Here is a 19,414-nt window from a genome sequence, read left to right on the forward strand (position 1 = left end):
ATTGCCTGTTGTAAGTAAACACTATAACTAAAAGAAGAATACAGTAACAAGAAACTTGTTGCAAACGTCCTTTTTCAAAGCTACAGCCCATACTAATGTACATATTCCAGGGGAAGAATATAGTTTACATATATCTACATGAACACAAGCATGCCCAACTTTCCATGTATATCCTACTTTATACAAGCTACTCTTTCTTCTCTTTGCATGTACAGTTCTTGTACATGCTAGAAAACCCTTGCCCATTCCATCGTGGTGGTGCCAGTAACTGGAGTCTGCCATCTAAAGTGCCAAGTCATGAAAACCCAACAAGTCGAACCTGACTGAAAAACTGCATGGTGCTAGATGACAACATCACCCTTGTCATGGAGTGTGCTAATTTGCAGTATGGGTTGAGTTTAGGTTGAAACAGTCTCAGTTCTGCAGAGTACAACATATCAAACAGTGTCCAGAGTTACTTCATCATTTTCTTGGCTCTGTGGGAGAAATTTTTGATGGAGACACTGTCAGCAAAGGTCAAAGGTAGCTCTTCATCTTCAATCTCGCGAGGATCAGACCACTGCTTGTAGCTATTCTCGTCTTTTGAGCTGCTTTCCGGTTGCTCATCGTGTGAAATAGGTCCATCTGGTATATTCCGGTACAAGTGCTTCAGTATGAAAAGAGCCGTATCATAATCTCTCCAGTAGTTTCTGCGGAGGAATAAAAATTGGAATGAAGTTTCAGTTGTAATAATTTCATATCCTAATACACCGGAATTTTGATTCTACTTACGTATGCGACCCAATAGCTGAGAGGTATGGATGGCGAAACGTCTTATCCTGCAGTAGCAAAAGCATCAGAGATGACGATTCACCCAAAAACAAAAAAAAGAAGAAGACAATAACAAAAGCCCACTACAGTTTTAGATGCATGTTGAATTATAAAGATATAATCACAAAAACCTACTACGGGAAATGTGTAATTACTGATTACTAAATTCCTGCAGTAAAAAAATAGAAGTTACAAATACCAATAGTTACACGCTTATGTTCTTGGGAATAGAACACTAAAATCCCATCAAATTGATAAATTTATCATAAGTTCAAATGGAATAAGGTGGCATATAAAAATATTGTAAATATATGATAGAAGAGTACAGCCAGTAATTATACTAACCCCGAGGAAAGACATTCAATATGCAACAATCAATTATAAACATGGATTAAATTGCATCAATTGCTCCAACACAAGAAGATGCATGGAATTGGTTTCTCAAGAGTGCAGAGCCAAAAGGGCAAAAGAACATACCTGTAATACATGATCGACTCGCCCGTCTAAGCTTCCTGTTAGCCTCTCCATCATAATTGAGCCATATGATCTCTCTTCTTTCACCTGAGTATTTTTAGATTCCTCTGCAAGAGAGGATGCAGTAAAGTCAACAAGAAAAAAACGATATTCTTGTTGGATAAACGTTTCTGATGTCGAGAGCATAATAACATTAATATTTAACACAAACTAATTTCTTAAGACAGGGGAAAGGAAAGAAAAGGGGAGAGGATATTTACCATCCTGACCATCATTGCATCTTGATTCACAGATTGTGAGCACTTTCACCTATTTCAAAGAGCTTATAGTAAGACCCAGAAAATTAACCACTTAACCACATTCTGCAGATAGAGATCAATTCTTGTAAAAATGCATGCATTGAATTAAATCCTCCGAATGTGATACACTTCATTCCTTACAAAGGCATAGCAAAAGCTGCTGGTCACCGACAATAATAAAACTTTACAACCAAAGATTCTCTAACTGTGAGATAACTTTTAGGAAACCCATATAGTCTCTATACCCAGAGACTGTAATACTATTCGTGGAAAGTACCATGTAAACATATTCAACAAAAGTAGCTAGCAAAACAATCAGTAAGAAGTGACAGAAGTGAATATAAATAAAGTTGAAGTCATTTTGCTTCTAGGAGACATCATTCTAGAATGCCCGCAAGGGATAGAGCACTAGGTAAACTTATAATAGGAAAGAAACTTGACAAAGAATATTGCCTGCAACCAAAACCGTGGCCATTTGTAACTTGGAAACTGGAATTTAAAATAGTAGCCATACTACTCACCCTTACAGTGTTCATTTGATCCACAAAAGCATGAGAATGTGAAGCTAACCCTTCTTTAAATTCCTGTATAAAATTGTACGAGCAAGACGAGTAAGAGGAGGAAGCACAAATATTAATATGTTTAAGACTGTTTGGTAGCATTACCTGAAACCCAACATAGAGCCGTTTCCCACCTCTGTGGTAAGGAACAATTACGGGACGTTTGTGTACAAACTCTTTACAGACAAGTGGTTCTATTCTGTACGGAAAGTGAATTACCTTATATGAGGTTTGCTCAAAGAAAAACAAACAAAAATCAAGACAAAATTGCGATAAGTCGTTTAAAAACAGACCGATATGCTACAGGATCAAAAGGATGAAAGATGTTAAACATCTGCCGACATGCTGGCATCTCTTCATTTATATTTTCCTCTTCCCAATATTCTTTTCCTTTACCTAGCAACCAGACAGCAGAAGGTATTCAGTCAGACATTCAGAACACAATCGATGAATTATAACTAACAAGTCTGACATGTAAGGCTTCTGTAAGTAATTATATGCAGGGTAGAGTTAACAAGATATGTAAAGGTCAGAACTGGTAACGTTATGCTAGAATCAGCAACAATACTAAGCTTGTCTAAAGGTTCACTGAGTAGCAATTGTTGCAGCCTCAATTTCAACTTGTAGAGACCTAATTTGATAAAAGCCAATGCGAATCGAAATGGTGAAGTATGTGAAAAAGGGCCAGTTAAAACTATAAAGACTGATCATGTAATCTGACTTCATTACAGTATCACAAAAATGTCTTTTCCACGATGGCTGTCCTACACTAATAGAGTCCTGAAAAGGAGAAGAAAGAGAAGAACGTAAGTATAAGCAATTAGTAAGTCTCAGCCATTACCAATCCCAATACGAACATTGCGGAGGGAGAGGAACACTCCAAGAGGAGACCCCACAGCAAAAAATGTGTCAACCTGACATCAGAATTCAAGTATATTAATCGGAGATGTCCTCTGTGTCAAATTTGAAAGTATAGAAGACAGACCGACATTTAAGGTGCGCAAGTAGGTTCAGCATAGTCATAAAAACAATGTCATAGGTTAGCAAACTATACATCCAGTCTTATCATGGGCCAGCTTATCAAAACATGAGTGTATCCAGACATAACTGAATGAGCAACAGTCCTTGGAGACAACATCAGTAGAGTAGAAGAAATGAAACAAAATTACCTTGAATTCTAATTTTGTATATCTTATTTGTGGGGTATAACTCTTCGAGGAATCTCCAGGTTGAACACTCTTAGGATCAGGTCGATTTACTACTGCTGTACTTTCCTTTGCATTAACTGGTAGTAGTTCACATCACACACAGAGCATTAAAATCATAATAAGAAAAACATTCTGGAACTGAAAATGTATAGAACAGCATTATATGATCCATATTCACTATATACCTCTGTCAGCATATTCAGCTTCAAATTCCTTGACTTTTGCTTTTAGCAATTCAATCTGAAAAACAGGGTTTCTTCAGAAGAAAATAAGATATTGGGAAAGGAAACACTGAAGTTATCAGTAATTACCTCTTCCCTCAATGATTTTATTATTTCATCCTTGTCATTATTAGAGAAATCCTTGCCATCTTTATTGTTGTCACTAGGGACAACCTCACTTTTCATGCTATTGGGGTCATCCATCATATCACTTTTATAAAATTCCATGTGGTCCGAACTGCAGGAGGGTTCGTTCGGATTTTCATCTGATGACGAGGAATCATTTGTCTGCTGGTAGCCAGTATCAATAATAATCGATTCATCTGATTCTGATGATGCAGCAGGAACCAATTGATTACAAGTTCCCTCAAGAGGTTCTTCAACGAGGTCTGGATTATGCTCATGACTGACTATGCTCTCTTCTCCAACATTCCCAGTGCTCTCATCCCCAGAATTCGAGATGGGATTGCCGCTAGCAGATGAGGTATTTGTGGTAGTACAAGGTGCTTCACTTCTTTTATGTTCTTTGTACATCCACTCCATTGGAAAGGGTGAATATAGAGTTTCTTGATGACAAAGGATATCATAAGATAGAACGCTTCCCAAAGAGTGACCATATATGGAAACCTGCAAAGTAAATTCAGTGACAGACACTCAGTTCAAACAATAAGCTTGGATATTCAGTTTATAATGTAATTAACCCTTATGTTTAAGAAGCTTTCTATTTTCAACTAGATACCTTGCCATCATAACCAGGGTTCCTCTTAAGAAACTTCAAATATAATCTGTTAAGTTGGTTGGATACCTGAACACAAGTATAGCTGAAATGAACAGATAACCCACATAGATTAACCAATATTATGATATTGGCATGCACGAGTATATTAGGAAAAAGTAGCCTGATCACAATCCATATCATGCTGACGGTAGATATCAGAAGATAATGAAATAAGTGTTGAGATAATAATCCAATTAGCATGTTACTTCATGCAGTATATTGAGATTGCGGCATAACATGTCAAAAGATGAAATACGACAATATGAGATTATCATCAATGATACTTTGCAAGTTCAATAAAAAATATATGATAGGCATTCTTCATAACCTAATTAAGACAATGCATTTCATAGGAAATGCAGTAATTGGAGGTCACTGTCCCATAAGTATGGAACTTACAATAATTGCTACCCACACAACAGTTGGCCTGACGCGACTTTTGAACAAAAATTCACAAGTTGGGTGCAAAGTCTATTTGAGTTCTCCACCCATCTAACTCCAAGTCCATATGTTTTCGGAGTGTTTCAGATAAGGTACTTTAAGTGTCCTTGATGTCAACATTGAGAGTAATGAAAGTGTTGGCACAAAAGGGAATGAGACAAAGGCCAAACTTTTGGGCCATGGGTGGTTAATGGATGTAATGGTGCTGATAAATTAGAGATCCCGAAACCATCGGGAAATATGTGAAGAGGGATTGGATGGGTTAACAGAGGTGGATCGAGGAGAAAGAACAGGATATGGGCTAGGTTGGGGCAGGAGGTCTTGGAAGGAGGAGGTGTATGTGTTCTGAGATGGAGTTTAACTAAATGCACCCAAAAACTTACACCTCAATGTCATTTACCTACACGATTCAACTTCACTTGCCACCCTTACATGTATAGCAAATCCAACACAATTTCCCCTGTGACATGAAATGAATGAAATAGAAGAGGGAAATTTGGTCCATTAACATCTACATACACATGAACTTAATGTTAGAAGCAAAACTGGACTTGCATTGATTTATTTTATGCAACAAGATCTCCAAATGGAAGCCTTGATTGGAGGGACACATAGTTTTGGAGTTCCCAACATTGGAACTCAGTCTTATTATCAAGACCAGGGCTTGCCCTCGACAATGGAAGAGATGATTAATTACCCATGATTCTGGGGATGTCCCTCTAGAATGTGAAAAACTTAAAAGAGAGATGGATATGACAACCTTTACTTTTAATAGCAGTCCACATGTGATACAGATTGAAAACAAATCTCAACCCCACAGCTACAGAGTAGAGCTAGCATAGAAGAGGAGGTTTACACAATTTCGGCAAAGTGCATTAGTTGAATATTTTCACATTCTATGCAACAATCATTATTTTAGTTCCAATTCCTGTATTCATTAATTTGTGTTCTTGATAAGAAAATAAAGAAAAATAGACGATCAAGACAAAAAGTCCAGAAAGCTTTTTTATACATTATGATTATAGGTATGCACGAATGAGAAGCACTTAAGTGTATAAAATAATATCCAAAAAACAAGGAATAAGAGGCATCCCAATGTTATTGAAAAATATAAATAAAAAAAACCCACACAATCTAAGGCATGGAGGAAAGCAACTAGATGGGGCTACCGAATCGATGATGTCCTGACAATAGATAGGGCTCATATAGTATAAGACATCATGAACTGTTGCACTCAACATTGTACGTAGCCCTCGGACGCCATCCAAAGTGATTTTCTCAACTGCAGTTTCACCACTGAGTGTCAAGCCCTTCCTCCACTGGCGAAGGCAGAAAAATAACAATGATAACATCAACAGAGGGTCAAAAATTGTACCAACTGAGAATTGGAAGACAAACAAGTGAAATCTGCATCAATCTAAATATCCAAGCAGCCTGATAGCAAGCCAAAGGTAGACTTGAAAAAGAATAATCTAACACATTAAAGCTCCCATAAAGCTCTTGAACATCATAGTTTACAGATAACCCTTGATATCCAAAAAATTCATATCTTAATTATTTAATACTACTACTAGAGAGTCCCTCAATTGGAAAGAACTAATCAGATCCCCAAGTAGCTCACCAGCACTACACAAGCATATATTGAGATTAAATGCCCATAAAATGTAAAACATAAACATGGCAGAGATGCGGAGTGAGCTCAACTCCTGGGCTAAGACGATTAATGGCCTATATAGCCTGATACACATATCAGTCCTCTTCAAGTAGCTCAAAGTACTTCGATGATAATCCAAGAAGTCCAGAATAGTCCGTAGAACACGACGGAGTTCTCTTCTTGGATGCAAGTGATCGAGGAAACTAGCCACATCGAACTTCGAGCTGTGTTGTGGTCTTTATTAGGTGGGTCAGCCGTGACATCTGAAGCCGGAGTTTTTGGCTGTTTGGTTGTTAAATATTCTAGTCTCTTATCGGGTTTGTGTTTAGAATTGTGGTACTACTTTCGTTGAGGTTATGTACATGAGGACATCTAGTGAGGGTAAATATAAACTTTTGGTGGTATCCATTATCTTTTGTGATATATATATTATATTGATAAAATTAGAATCTATTTTACGGGTTGAAAGGGAATTACTTATAGAACGAGTTCTAATTAAGGGAATGATGAAATAGTGATAATTTCCTTATAAGAAACAAACCTATATCGTTCTGGAAAACAAATAATGACAGAATCAAAAGGTTTTACCCCTGTCGACTTTCTTAATTCTGTCCCAGAACAGCCTCCCCCAAGCACCTCAGCCATCATTTGCTATATGTTCACTTTTGATTCACAATAATTTCCAGTCACAATCATTTTCAACATCCATCACAAAATATAATTCTTGCACTAGTGTTGTATGAATGAGTGCAAAATTTCTTCCTCCATCAGTTTCAGTAAAAAGAAGGCTATGCATTCAGTTACAAGACAACAAATTGAAGTAACCAAGGGCTCTAATGAATTCTACAAGCATCATTAGGGAACTCTGGAATCCAGTTTCCCTCACACAAAATTAAAAACAGCAATCAATCAAAGAAAATAGCAAATAGAGATAACAAGGCTAATGTATTGTGGAGGTGCACTAAAGTACCTGACATGGAATGTAAAGAACTCTTTGAGTGCCACGTTGGTGTGAAGTCAGGTGTCTTTCTGCAAGGCTTGCTGTTACATGGCGAAAATCTCCAACATCATCCACCAAATTAGACTTCTCCAACCTTTGACCAATACCATGAACCATGAATACTAAATGCCGAACAGGAACCTACACAAGAAAACAAATAAATGCATTAAGAATAACATAAACTTTCGCAGGGAGCTCATCAATGCACCAAATGTGCAGGAAGCTTCAGTACAAATAAAATAATTAGATATAATCAGTGAAGGCCAGAATTCACACATGCTTGTGGAAATCTATAGGCAAACATCATCAGAACCCAGTTCAAAACAATTCCAAGCTTAAGCTCTCAAAATTAAGTTGAAACAATCATGCGGAAACGCACATTAACACCAGAAAAATAAAAAAAGGTCCAGATGACCTACATTTCTCTCTGAAACAAACATTCAGTATTTGAAATATAAATGACATTTTAGAAGGATAGACACAATGCTCATTTCCCATTCAGTTCCTCAATCTCTTCAGTTTGTTCTTATGGCAGATCAAGTCCAAACTGCAATTCACTATTGTCCTACCTGCAACTATGTCCATTTTCCATGTCTTATATTGCTCAAGCAATTAACTTCAATTTTATACATGCAAATATTTGCCTGTTGCTTTCATCAGTCTACTGCAGTAACTAACAAAATAAGTCCAAGAAACAAGTTAGCCAGCCATAATAAACCTGGTTAAGTTCAGCCCAGCTAAGAAAACTTGTGAGAAAGATCTGGTAAGATGACCAACAAAGCTTAAAGTCCATCCAAGGCCTTCCAATAGTCTCATCTGAGTTACCAATACACTAAGCCTAATTCAAAAATATTTTAGCTCATCTAACATTGCAAAGTTACAGAAAAGTTACTGTCTTGGATGTGATGTAGGTTACAGAAAAGGTGGGAACTCCATTCCTTGTTCAAAAAATCAGAGTGAAGAGAAAACTAATTTTATGGTTGAGAAAAATAAATCGACAATGGATAGATCACATCATTTTTTGGATAGTTCAATTGCATATAGTTCTCTACATTTATCTTCACAAGTAAGAAAATTTCTAGCATATCTATATTGCACTACACTACTATAATAATATAGAAGGAATCTAGGACATACACACAAAATGTTACTCAGCATACCTGGGAACAGTAGTCATCCATTTCCTCCTCCTTCTGCTGACGTAATTCATCCTGAATGCATAGGAAAATAACACATAGCAGCATTGCCCTCATTCAGCTATGACGACAAGATGAGGTTTCCATATAACTTGATAGAACTTCTCTACGTGTACATTGTAAAATTTTAATGATGACAAAGCAACCATCTCGAGAAATTGCAAGTTTGGTGGTGACAGATGAGGAACAGAAGAACTCACCCAAGAAAATGAAGTACACTGAAAGAGCCAAACAAGTACTTGAAACATATTATCTTTTCTAGGAGAAAAAGACCTTTTTATATTAGTTTCACAACTGTAACAGTGACAAATTCTCTTTGAATAGGGGACCACCTTCTGGGAAAACAAAATATGCACATACAAATTCTTCGTCCTAAACTTCAAAAACTTTGTATTGCAAGATATAGCATAATTCTTCAATATCTTGCGTCATAATTGTCAAATGATAACATTGTGCTGTAATATACTGTGAAACAACAAATAACATGTCATCCAATATAATGTCGCAAATCCATCTATTTTGCACGGGTCCTAAAACGGTAGAGGTTTGTAACTAACCCCCCAGCCTCTATCCTGTCACCAAATAACCAAAGTACGAGAAGAGACACCCAATAGGAGAAGTTGTCAATTCTGAGGAGGAAATAGGTACGGTAAGTTTCGATAATTAAACAACAATGAGAAGCGAAAAGAATTACCTTTGTTGGTTTCTGTGACTGGGACGGGGCATATCCACGTCTTAACTTACTGCTGTTCCTTCCAAAGCTTACAACACTAGAAAATCCAGAATCAACACTTAGCCAAGCTTCCCATGTATCATCTTCCCCTGTGAAGAGAGCATGCAATCCCTGCAACCAGAAAGGCACACAAAAAGTTATAATGCGCTTTACTTATAACCACTATAGACAGTATGCTAAAACAGATGGCCATACCGGGGTTGAGCCTTGTAAATCAACTCGAGCTGCAAAGAGACCTGATGGTTGAAAGGTTCGTCGATGCCACACCTAAAAGAAAAGAATCCTAGTTTCAACTTAGTCTTTGGAGACTGACCCAAAAACTTAATGCCCAAATAGGAAGGAAACTAAGTCATGAAAACAAGCTCCTAATCTGATCAAAAGCTTGTCAAATTGGCATCTAAACAGAAAACAAAGTAGGACGACTTGTAGACTCTTTATTACACATAATATTGGGAGAAATGGCAAAATGGCCAATTCAGATACCTTTCTAATCTACTTAATCAACTCAAGGAGCACCATATGAAGAATTTGGGAGCACCTGACTGCGGTATGCATATTCCAATTGCTCAGAGACATCCTCACGAAGAGGAAGCCAATCAAGACCACCTTTACGAGCAAACCAGTGTCCACGTAGCACCCGTCGATTCTCTCCATTCCAGTAAACAGGAAAACAATGTCTCTTGACCAAGTCCACCTACAAAAGGATTGTCATTCATAAAGAAATCTCATTTACCCAGAGCATGTCCAAAAGTTTATAACAGTCAATACCATGGAGATGAAGGACAGATGGGCATAGAACAAAAATGTCATGCAGGACGTATATTTAGATGTTGGGAACTACACGCTTTTCCAGTTTCCCATTGGCTGGCACAGAAAATATGTGCCAGAATCTAGAACCCAGAATGCTATGCCAAAAAGTGGGGTGTAGCCAAGAGACTCATGCATTATCATTTCAGATCCAAAGTGCAGTGAGATATGAAACACTAAGCTTGTTCTTAATCGCTGCATACACATGCATTTGCACACCAAGATAACCACAACTTACTTTGATATACAATATGGAAACCCAGAAAAAAAATATCCTGACGTAGTAGTAAAAGCATGCAATAGCATATAATTCTTTTAAGTTTTGAAACATATATCTGGCATATTTAAGATATCCTTTTCCTTGGACTAGGTAAAGAATGAAAAGAACCCAGATATGAGAGGAAAACTAACAGATGGTACAGATTTTTAGAGTACATTTAGCAAGGGAATGCAATATTCCTGACTAAACCTGAATTGACAATAGCCTCATGATCAAGATTCTCCATCCACCCGAATGTAGTTTCTTCGTAATTGGTGGTTTGGATGGAAGGAGACAAGCCATAAACCACATATCTTACACTGAAGATGCAGCATTGCTTTGAGGGGAACCTTTCTCACTTTAACCCGACACATAAAACACCAGTACACAAATAACCTTGCAAATAAAATGAATAATTTGGTACAAATACCAACAGTGTGTAATTCACAAAGTTTCATCATTGAATCTCACTACAATCGAACTTGCCCATTAGTCCATTCAACCTTCCAGATAATGCTAAGACATTAAAGCTCCCTTGAAGAGGCAACAATGATGTCCAAATTTTGCTCCAAATATACTGTTGGATAATGCTAACAGAAAATGAGCCAAATAGAAGTAAATAAAATTGGTTGGTATACATCTTCCTCCCTTTATCTAAGCCAGGCAGGGAGGGGAAGGAAAAGAAAACCTTTTACCAGGTTGTATTATGCGTTAGGGCGTACTTAAGATTCACATCCCAGCCTCTAAATAAACCAAATAAATCTATAGAACAATTAATACCACTATGCTAAGTTACTAGCATCACGAATACAGTAGTAATAGATGAAAATTTTCTCCCACATTAAAAGGAAAACAGAGGAAACGATTACCTCATACAACCCTCCCTTCACAGGAACACCAACTCTCTCTTCCTCAGTTGTAAATAGCTGAAGTGATTCAGGGATATCTGAAGATTTTAGGCTTGACTTGGAATTAGTGTGGGCCTTCCCCCTAGGACCTTCACTACATTCGGCATACTCTTTCCACCAACTAGAAAGTAACTCATCCTCTCTCTGTGAATATAGAGTATTTCTCAGCACAATCCTTACCATGTACAGTTTTTTTCCAGTTTCGAAAACATGATGTTCAACGAAACATAAAGCAAGAAGACAAATGCATAGAAAGCAAATTTCATGACCTGCAAGAAAGACGCCTCTATAGCCAGAGAATCCCGCATACCAAACCGAAAATAGTCGCCCTTCCCAACAATTTCTGTTCTAGGAACAGATGCGGCTAGCTCTGCCAAAAACAGAGCAACAATCACACGGCATAAATAGTTTTTGGACCATTCAGGTTCATTAGATATGAAAGATCAAACATAAACTAGTTTACATTGATCATCCTATAACTGAAAACAATCGCCAACATCAGATATGCGAATTTTACTCTCCTTCCAACTGCACTTTATCCTATAACCACAGATCAGCACTCTTCGACCTTTTTTCAACCTTATTAGTAATTTTGGTGGATACAAGGATATGGAAAACATAATCAGAATATAAAAAGGAGATTAAAAGCATCAGATAGTCCTGAGAGCATGGATCACGAAAAAAATGAAAAGAAACTCCTTTGGCACTGACCATTTACTGCCAAAGGGACCTTACAGAAGTACCACCGCACATCGCCGCCATCTGAGGGGCTCCTAGTGTGGGCAAGGTATTTCTGCCTGCTCTCATACTGCTCAATCTCATTAACCAACCTCCTTATATTCGAAGGCGTGTTCTTTAACATGTCCGGTGAGGTCTCCTCAACCCCTTCAGCACCACTAGCCGTCACATCCGACGGCATTACTACCCTCTTTTTCAGCTACAAGAAACAACAATTCTTTCGTTAAATGCAGAAATATGAAATTCTTGAATTCGGACGAATCCACACACACCAAGAAAACAAACCTTTGAGACAGTTCAGAAATATTCCCAAATGGGTTTTCTTCCTTTTACTTCTCCTTGCCGCAACTCAATATAACTTTTGAAGTTTTGCGTAAAACAGAATATAAATCATATCATACCATAACCCCACGCTAATTGATATGGCCGGAGGCAATAATCAATTCCATATCATTTTGACAGACAATCAGCTAGAACTTTTCCATCAAATTCCAGTTCATCAATAATTCTATTGAAAGTGTAGAAATTCAATCAAAAATTTGAAGTTGCTTCACAGGAGGGTCTAAGGGTCGACCAGAGAACTCAAGAAGCAAAGAACTGAACCGAATCTTCTGGTAATATCCCAAATTATTTAATGTAGGGTGACGTCTTGGTGATCAGAAGAAAATAGAAATTAAGCTGAAACGTTTAAAGCCCGGAGGTGGTGTTGAGTTGGGGTTTCAACAAATTGTAAATTCCAGATGTTCAAAGATTTAGGGTTTCATAATTACAATTTAGGGCAGCCTTTGGAGTTGGAATTTAGGGATTCATATGCCAATTCTAACCAATTATGTAATAAGATTTTCAAGAAATGATGTACCCAGTTCTTTTCAAGTGATTATTTCATTTTATTTGTCAAGTCTAAGTGCACATATTATTATTATTATTATTATAATATTTAAAAATTTGACAAAAGTACTTCTAAATTAAATTTCAACGAACTTAAAAAATATTTAATAAATTTAACATTATTATTAGATATAACATATCTTTAGTTATCAATATTATTAAAAAAACTCATATGAGAATTGTTATATTTTTTAAAAAATGTAATCAATTTCGATAACTTGTTGACCCTTATTGAATAACAATATAATATTAATTTAAAAAACTCGTCACTATTGTATCTCAATTTGTATAAAACAACTCCAAAATAGGGAGTTTGTTTGGAGCGTGCACAATTCGATAATCCGATCGTGTCGAATTGAATCAAAAACTTCGAAACATATTAAATATCGAACTAAAAAATTGATTATGTATTCATTAATTAATTTTAGCGAATTTCGATATTCATTTCGATATCAGTATATCGTACCATATCAAATATTTTATATTTAAAAAGATACATTATATTATAATTTATTATATATTTTTATATAATAATTAAATCATTATACATATAAATATAATAAATAATATATATACATATATGTAGGATTTTTTTTTAATCAGCTAATAATTTTGTTCAGTTTTTACTAAACGAACACCCTTAATTTTTACACCCACGAGACTTAAATCAATAATTTCGGTACCTATTAAAACGGAACCAAAAAATCTTCATTATAAATTTTTATTTTTATAAAAAATCCATATTCGAATTTTGATTCACTTTATCAAATCTTGCTTTTTAGTATTTAATTAATCGTTCTATTTATTTGACAAAAGAATAAAGTTTACCAAAATATCAAATCAAAATTCTATTATTATCACAACCATATCAATTAATTTAGTTCAATATTCGATATAATATTTTTTGACGTACTAAATTTTTTGTTCGAGATTTATCGAATGAACACTCCTAGATTAAACCGTTGATGTTAAAAAGCCGCTCATGTTTCAACCAACATTATGTCAATATTATCACACGAAACACCACACAAAACAAATAAAAACCAGACATTTTAACAACAAAAGAACCATCTAAAGATTCATGAAAAGATGGGTTTTGAGTGACAAACAAAGGCAAGAAAGTAGCTTTCTGCACATTATTAGTCTCAGCTGATAGGTCTCATCCTGAGGCATATAACATACTCAAGACACAGCAGAAGATGCAGAAAGCAAGAATATTTACAATACTTAGGTCCCTCAACTTGGACACGGCAAGAGAAAATCACTCGCTCATCGTCAACTAGTACCCTCCTTGTATGAAAGCATTTAAGCGGTTTAGCTCGTCCCGGTGCTCGCTCACCACCGCGCGCACGACGTCTCCTATGGACACCATTCCGATCATTCCAGTGTCGTTGATCACCGGTATGTGCCTGATGCGGTTATCTGCCAGTTTCAGGAACCGATCAAGGTTACATTTGGATGGAAGAATATGAAAAGATGGGAGCTATAGGATTTGAAATATATTGTAATGTGGGAAAACAAGATGAAATTCATTAGCTCCAAATCCATCGAACCGAACACAGCCCAACTTTTCAGTTTCATCGACATGCAAAGTGGAGAAACGATACCTGTCATCAGCTGCATTGCCTTCAAAACTTTAGTGTCTGGCGTTACTGTAATGAGTTTGTTCTGTAATCAGCACATCACAATAGCTCAGTTGAACAGCAACGTTTGTTGCTGTCGACCATACTTTTGCACTAAAAATAGAACCTATAAGCAATTTTCTTGCCGGAACTTGTCAGGAAACATACTCATACCTCCTCAGTCATAATGTCCCCGACCTTCGTTGACTTGGATGACCTTCCATGGAGAATCATTTTCCTCAAGTAATCTGGACCGAGACAACATAGAAAATCACACCAGTTAACTAGGTCTATGAAGTTTGCACGTCAAGATTCTTCGCCACATTCAAAGTTCTTTTGTGAAATTTGTGTAGTGATAGGAATTCAGTAGAAGAGCCTGTAATATCTTTGCCATCCTCCATCATTTGCAATGTATAGAACATAAACAACCGGATACCAACATAGAAACGTCATATGCTCACTATCGTCGTTTTTCTTTCACAAATATTCAAGTTCCATGTTCGAGATTCTTGTAGCCAACCAAAAAATGTTTTTGCTCAATAGTCAAGAGGACGGGACAACAGAGAATAGGAGGACCATCAGTACTCCGATAGATAAAATCTCAATGAACATCTGTCTAAAGGTTATGTTTTGTCCCTAATATGCCTTCATAGCAAAGTTAATTCTATAATAGGACACATCCAAACTGATCTTATGACAAGGATGTTGATTTAATGAAATGATATACCTCGTTCTGTTATGATTCCAGCAATTGCCTTCTGCTCTCCTGGTTTAACGACGACCAGAGCTCCAACGTTGTGCTGAGTCATCTGCATTTGAAAAATTCATCATATCAATTTGACCCAGCGGCAAAAGAAAAATATGAAACCAAACTGATACAAGCATTAAATATTAGATCGAGCGAAGTAGAAAGTTCATGTTGAAAATAAATTAGAGAAGATCCATACCGACTTCACAGCATCATAGACGGAGTCATCGGTTGTGCACCAGAGCCAGGACCCATCAGCACCCTTCCCTTTGGCTGCCAGAATGTCTGAAATCTTGGTGCTCTCAAAACCGTGCTCTTCAATGCGAGCAGCTGAGGTCGATTCATGGCGTGTAAACATAAGAGACCGCGTTGCTGGAGGGACCACACGCACATGATGAAGAATCGCATTCTTGAGCACATTCCTGTGTGAGAAGATTGCTCGAATTCCTCCTTGCATTGTTCCTAAAGTACAAGAAAGATCACTAAAAGTCCAAGAAACATGGGAGTGTAATTCAGTTAGCAGTTGATTCTCCTCCGTAATTGGAAAGAGGACTAGTTTCTTGACGGATTATTCCATCCAAAACCTATCATGTGATAGAATTTTCGGAGAGTCCACCTTGGGATCCATATTACTAAACAGAACAAGCTATTAGCAGAGCAATGGCTCAACAAATCACCTAAACAGGATGACAAGAGGAGCCAACGAGCACGAATGGGATAAGATCAAAACTTTTATACTGCATAAAGAAGAAATCTGGCCAGCATTATCACCTTCACAACCCATCAAAATACCCTCATCTTTCACTGAAATTACATTCAATCTTCCTTAAATTTCTTCAGATTACAATCATTCAGACCATTTGTGATTATCCATTTTTACAAGATCTTAGCACAAACCATCCAAACAAGACTTTCTTCAAAAGAAACACACACACACACACATACTAGACTGACGAATCCTATGTTGAAAATCATGTTTTTACATTCAGACACATAAATCTTCGAGAACGAGAACTACGAGACCCTTCATCCACTCATATAATCCCCAATGCATCAAAACACACACACACTCCTACTAACAAGATGAGGAACCCGTACTGAAAATTCCTGATTTTACATATTAGACATAGATAAATCTTCACGGACTGCCCGAACCTTCATCCATTCAAACATCAAACACACACACACACACACACACACATCCCTACATACAAGACTGACGAGTCCCACATAAAAAATCCTGCTTTTTCATTCAACCACATATAAATCTTCAAGAGCAGCAAGACCCTTCGTCCATTTATATAACCCCAAACATACAAACACACAGAGTACTGTCAAAGATCAGATCAGATTTGTGGGTTACCTGGACCGAGATATTTCTTGATGTGAGAGTTTCGCCTCAGCTAGCAGAGTAAAGTGAAAGCAAACGTCACAAGAAAACTGAACTCTTTTCAGTTAGACCAGCCACACACAACCAAGAACGCCACTCTTCTTGTGAATCATTACATATATAGATATAGATATAGATATAGATATAGAGATAGAGAGAGAGATCAATGTACATTATGAGGTTGTGTCAGCTGAAAGCCACTTGTCATCTGTAACTGTACTCCTTACAAGAAGATCACGACCCTTCAACTCTCCATGTGTGCTGCTTTTGTATTTTTTTGCCTCAAATGTTTCCAAGATTCTTATCCTTGAAACAAAAATAAACTAATCAAAAAAAATAAATAAATAAACCAAAAAATAAACAATTATTATATGAATAAATGGTTTTTTAATAGCAGATGTTAAGACCCCAACCTTTTCTATAGGGGTGAAAAAAAAGTTAAAATCCTCCAAAACTATCCAAATTAAATTGAGTCGAATTATTTTTTATAATTTATTTTTTAAAAATTAATTTTAAATTTAGAGTAAAATCAAATCATATTATTAGTTTAATTTTAATATAGAGTTAAAAAAAATTGCACCACGCCGTTAAATAAATAATATTTTTTAAATTAGATATATAATAATTTCATAAAATAATTAATTTTTTTTTATAAGAATTTCATATTCGAATTATATAATCCCAAAATTCATATATTAGCAAAGATCCATGTCAAAAAACTCGTTTTTTAATATTTGTATTTGAACTTTATACAAAAAGAAATATATATGTTTAATTCTTTAAACTCATTCATATTTAATCCCAATTGATTATTGTCCCAATTTCTCATTCAGTTTTTCTCCCTTCTTTTTTTTTTTCCTCCCCCTTTTCCTCTTCTCTCTTTTCTCTCTTACAGTTTTCTTTATTTTGTTTTTCTGCTTTTTATTTTTGTTCTCTCTAAAATTGACCATTTTCCTTTGTTGGATTAAGTATTTTCTTGTTGGAATAATATATATGTTCTTATATCTTAATCCACTTATTAAAGTTATGGAGAGTTTTGGTGGTCTATGATGTATAATATTGGTCTGTTTTGCTTACTACATACAAATACTTGTTTCATTTCTTGACTTTTGTCAGTATCAATATCTTATTTTTGTTATTAGTATTAAAACAGCCAAATCGCCCTTATCATCCTAAAACCGCATAAAACTGCACCTTTTTGTTTTAGTTTTAAAAGTGGCAATTTAAAAAATTATTCTATAAAATTGTCAATAGCAATTCGATTTGCAAATAGCTTTAAAAAAATCAAAATCGCAGCGTGAGCATCCCTACTTTTCGAATCCCACCTATATGTGTATTGGTTTAATTTAATAGTAATGATTAATATATTATAATAATTATAATTATATAATTTCATATTAATAATTGATATATATTTTTATAATTAAAATTTATGATATAATTATAATTAATTTACAAAAAAATTAATAACTTGTGATTAGAGTTTAAAGACTATTTCTGATCATTTCTACTTTTCAAAGAATGATATTTTACTTTAATAAAAGTTAAAATTTATAGTAAAGTTGAAAGTTGATTGTGTTCGTCAATATATAATAATAATAATAATAATAATAATAATAATATAAATAAAAATATTATAACCACATATATTACATAATGATTATTATTAAAAATCGGAAAATAGTAAAAAAAAAACATGTATGGTTTATTTATAAAGAGAAAGAAAATCAAAACATATAAAAGCTCTCAAAATAGGTGTTGTCACTTCAAAGTATTTCTGTTTAGTGCTCATTCGATCCTGTAATCAAACAATTCAAACCCACATTTTAAGTACAAATATTATTTCTTATATTGTTTGGTTCATTTTTTAATAATCATTTTGTCGAATTAAAATTTAATTTCTGCATTTTCTCATTATTTAATTATCTATTATGTCCATTAAATAATTATTTATTTTCTCAATTAACCTTAAGAGCAAAGTTATTTTTTGAATTTAGCTACAATTTGTATTTTATATAATCAATTATAAAAATATGAATTCAAATGATAAAATAATATCTTTTTTTAAATTTAATTATTTTATAATCAATTATGAAACGAACAAACAAGATTACGACAGGACGGTGGACTTAGGTAGACAAAAAATGAAAATAATAATTCAAGAACATAAATAATACAATGATGTCAGTCTGATTATTTAATGAAAATAGTATTATTCTAGTCATAGTACATCATAACATCAGTTTCAGAATATCAATAATAGTTTATTATTACAAGGGTGTTCCCTATATAAATTAATTACATTATTAAAAGATGGAACCATTCAATGAATCAAGCATTATTACTTGCCACACCGTAATTTATAATTTATTTGTACTTAAATTGTTCAATTTAAATTATTTTTATATTAAATAAATTATTTATTATTTAATTGATTTTTTTTTTTAATTATTAATTAATAATATAAAAAATATATATTATATTTATTTTAGATTAGTCGAATTCGATTGGACTAAAAAAAAAAAAGAAAGGAAAAAAGTTATTGGGATGTGATGGGGTTCAATTAATGTTAGTAGTAGACAATTTGGAATATATCCATTACCTTACACAAATAGGTAATCAGAACTTGAAGCAGCGTTTCCACCATACGCAAACACGGTGTAACATTTTGGCAACTAGT

General features: G+C 35.0%; 2 protein-coding genes across 4 annotated transcripts; both read right to left on the minus strand.

The window, feature by feature from the left end:
- Positions 1-39: 39 nt before the first annotated feature.
- Positions 40-12,920, minus strand: LOC105170485 (phospholipase SGR2). 3 transcript variants are annotated; one of them, XM_011091259.3, is made up of 22 exons: positions 12,372-12,920; positions 12,179-12,285; positions 11,618-11,718; positions 11,310-11,492; positions 9,913-10,068; positions 9,570-9,641; positions 9,336-9,485; positions 8,606-8,656; positions 7,416-7,586; positions 5,961-6,110; positions 4,312-4,377; positions 3,663-4,199; positions 3,537-3,591; positions 3,313-3,428; positions 2,985-3,057; positions 2,437-2,539; positions 2,249-2,342; positions 2,105-2,167; positions 1,545-1,593; positions 1,288-1,391; positions 772-818; positions 40-689 (listed from the first exon to the last, which is right to left on the minus strand). In XM_011091259.3, the coding sequence occupies exons 3-22, from the start codon at positions 11,654-11,656 to the stop codon at positions 455-457; spliced, it is 2,514 nt and encodes an 837-aa protein (XP_011089561.1). In that variant the 5' UTR covers positions 11,657-11,718; positions 12,179-12,285; positions 12,372-12,920; the 3' UTR covers positions 40-454. The 3 variants fall into 3 exon arrangements, with proteins under 3 accessions (XP_011089561.1, XP_011089560.1, XP_020552247.1); XM_011091258.3 differs by having other exon boundaries at positions 12,060-12,285; XM_020696588.2 differs by lacking the exons at positions 12,179-12,285; positions 12,372-12,920 and adding an exon at positions 11,812-12,053.
- A 1,104-nt stretch (positions 12,921-14,024) lies between these two features.
- Positions 14,025-16,847, minus strand: LOC105170486 (CBS domain-containing protein CBSX3, mitochondrial). Its single transcript, XM_011091260.3, has 6 exons — positions 16,708-16,847; positions 15,544-15,806; positions 15,324-15,405; positions 14,771-14,844; positions 14,582-14,642; positions 14,025-14,396 (listed from the first exon to the last, which is right to left on the minus strand). Exons 2-6 carry the CDS (start codon positions 15,799-15,801, stop codon positions 14,254-14,256), a joined length of 618 nt encoding a protein of 205 aa, XP_011089562.1. The 5' UTR covers positions 15,802-15,806; positions 16,708-16,847; the 3' UTR covers positions 14,025-14,253.
- Between the last annotated feature and the right edge of the window lie 2,567 nt (positions 16,848-19,414).

The sequence above is a fragment of the Sesamum indicum genome, linkage group LG9 (genome assembly GCF_026168435.1).
Source record: "Sesamum indicum cultivar Baizhima isolate 11 linkage group LG9, ASM2616843v1, whole genome shotgun sequence".
NCBI classification, from domain to species: Eukaryota; Viridiplantae; Streptophyta; class Magnoliopsida; order Lamiales; family Pedaliaceae; genus Sesamum; species Sesamum indicum.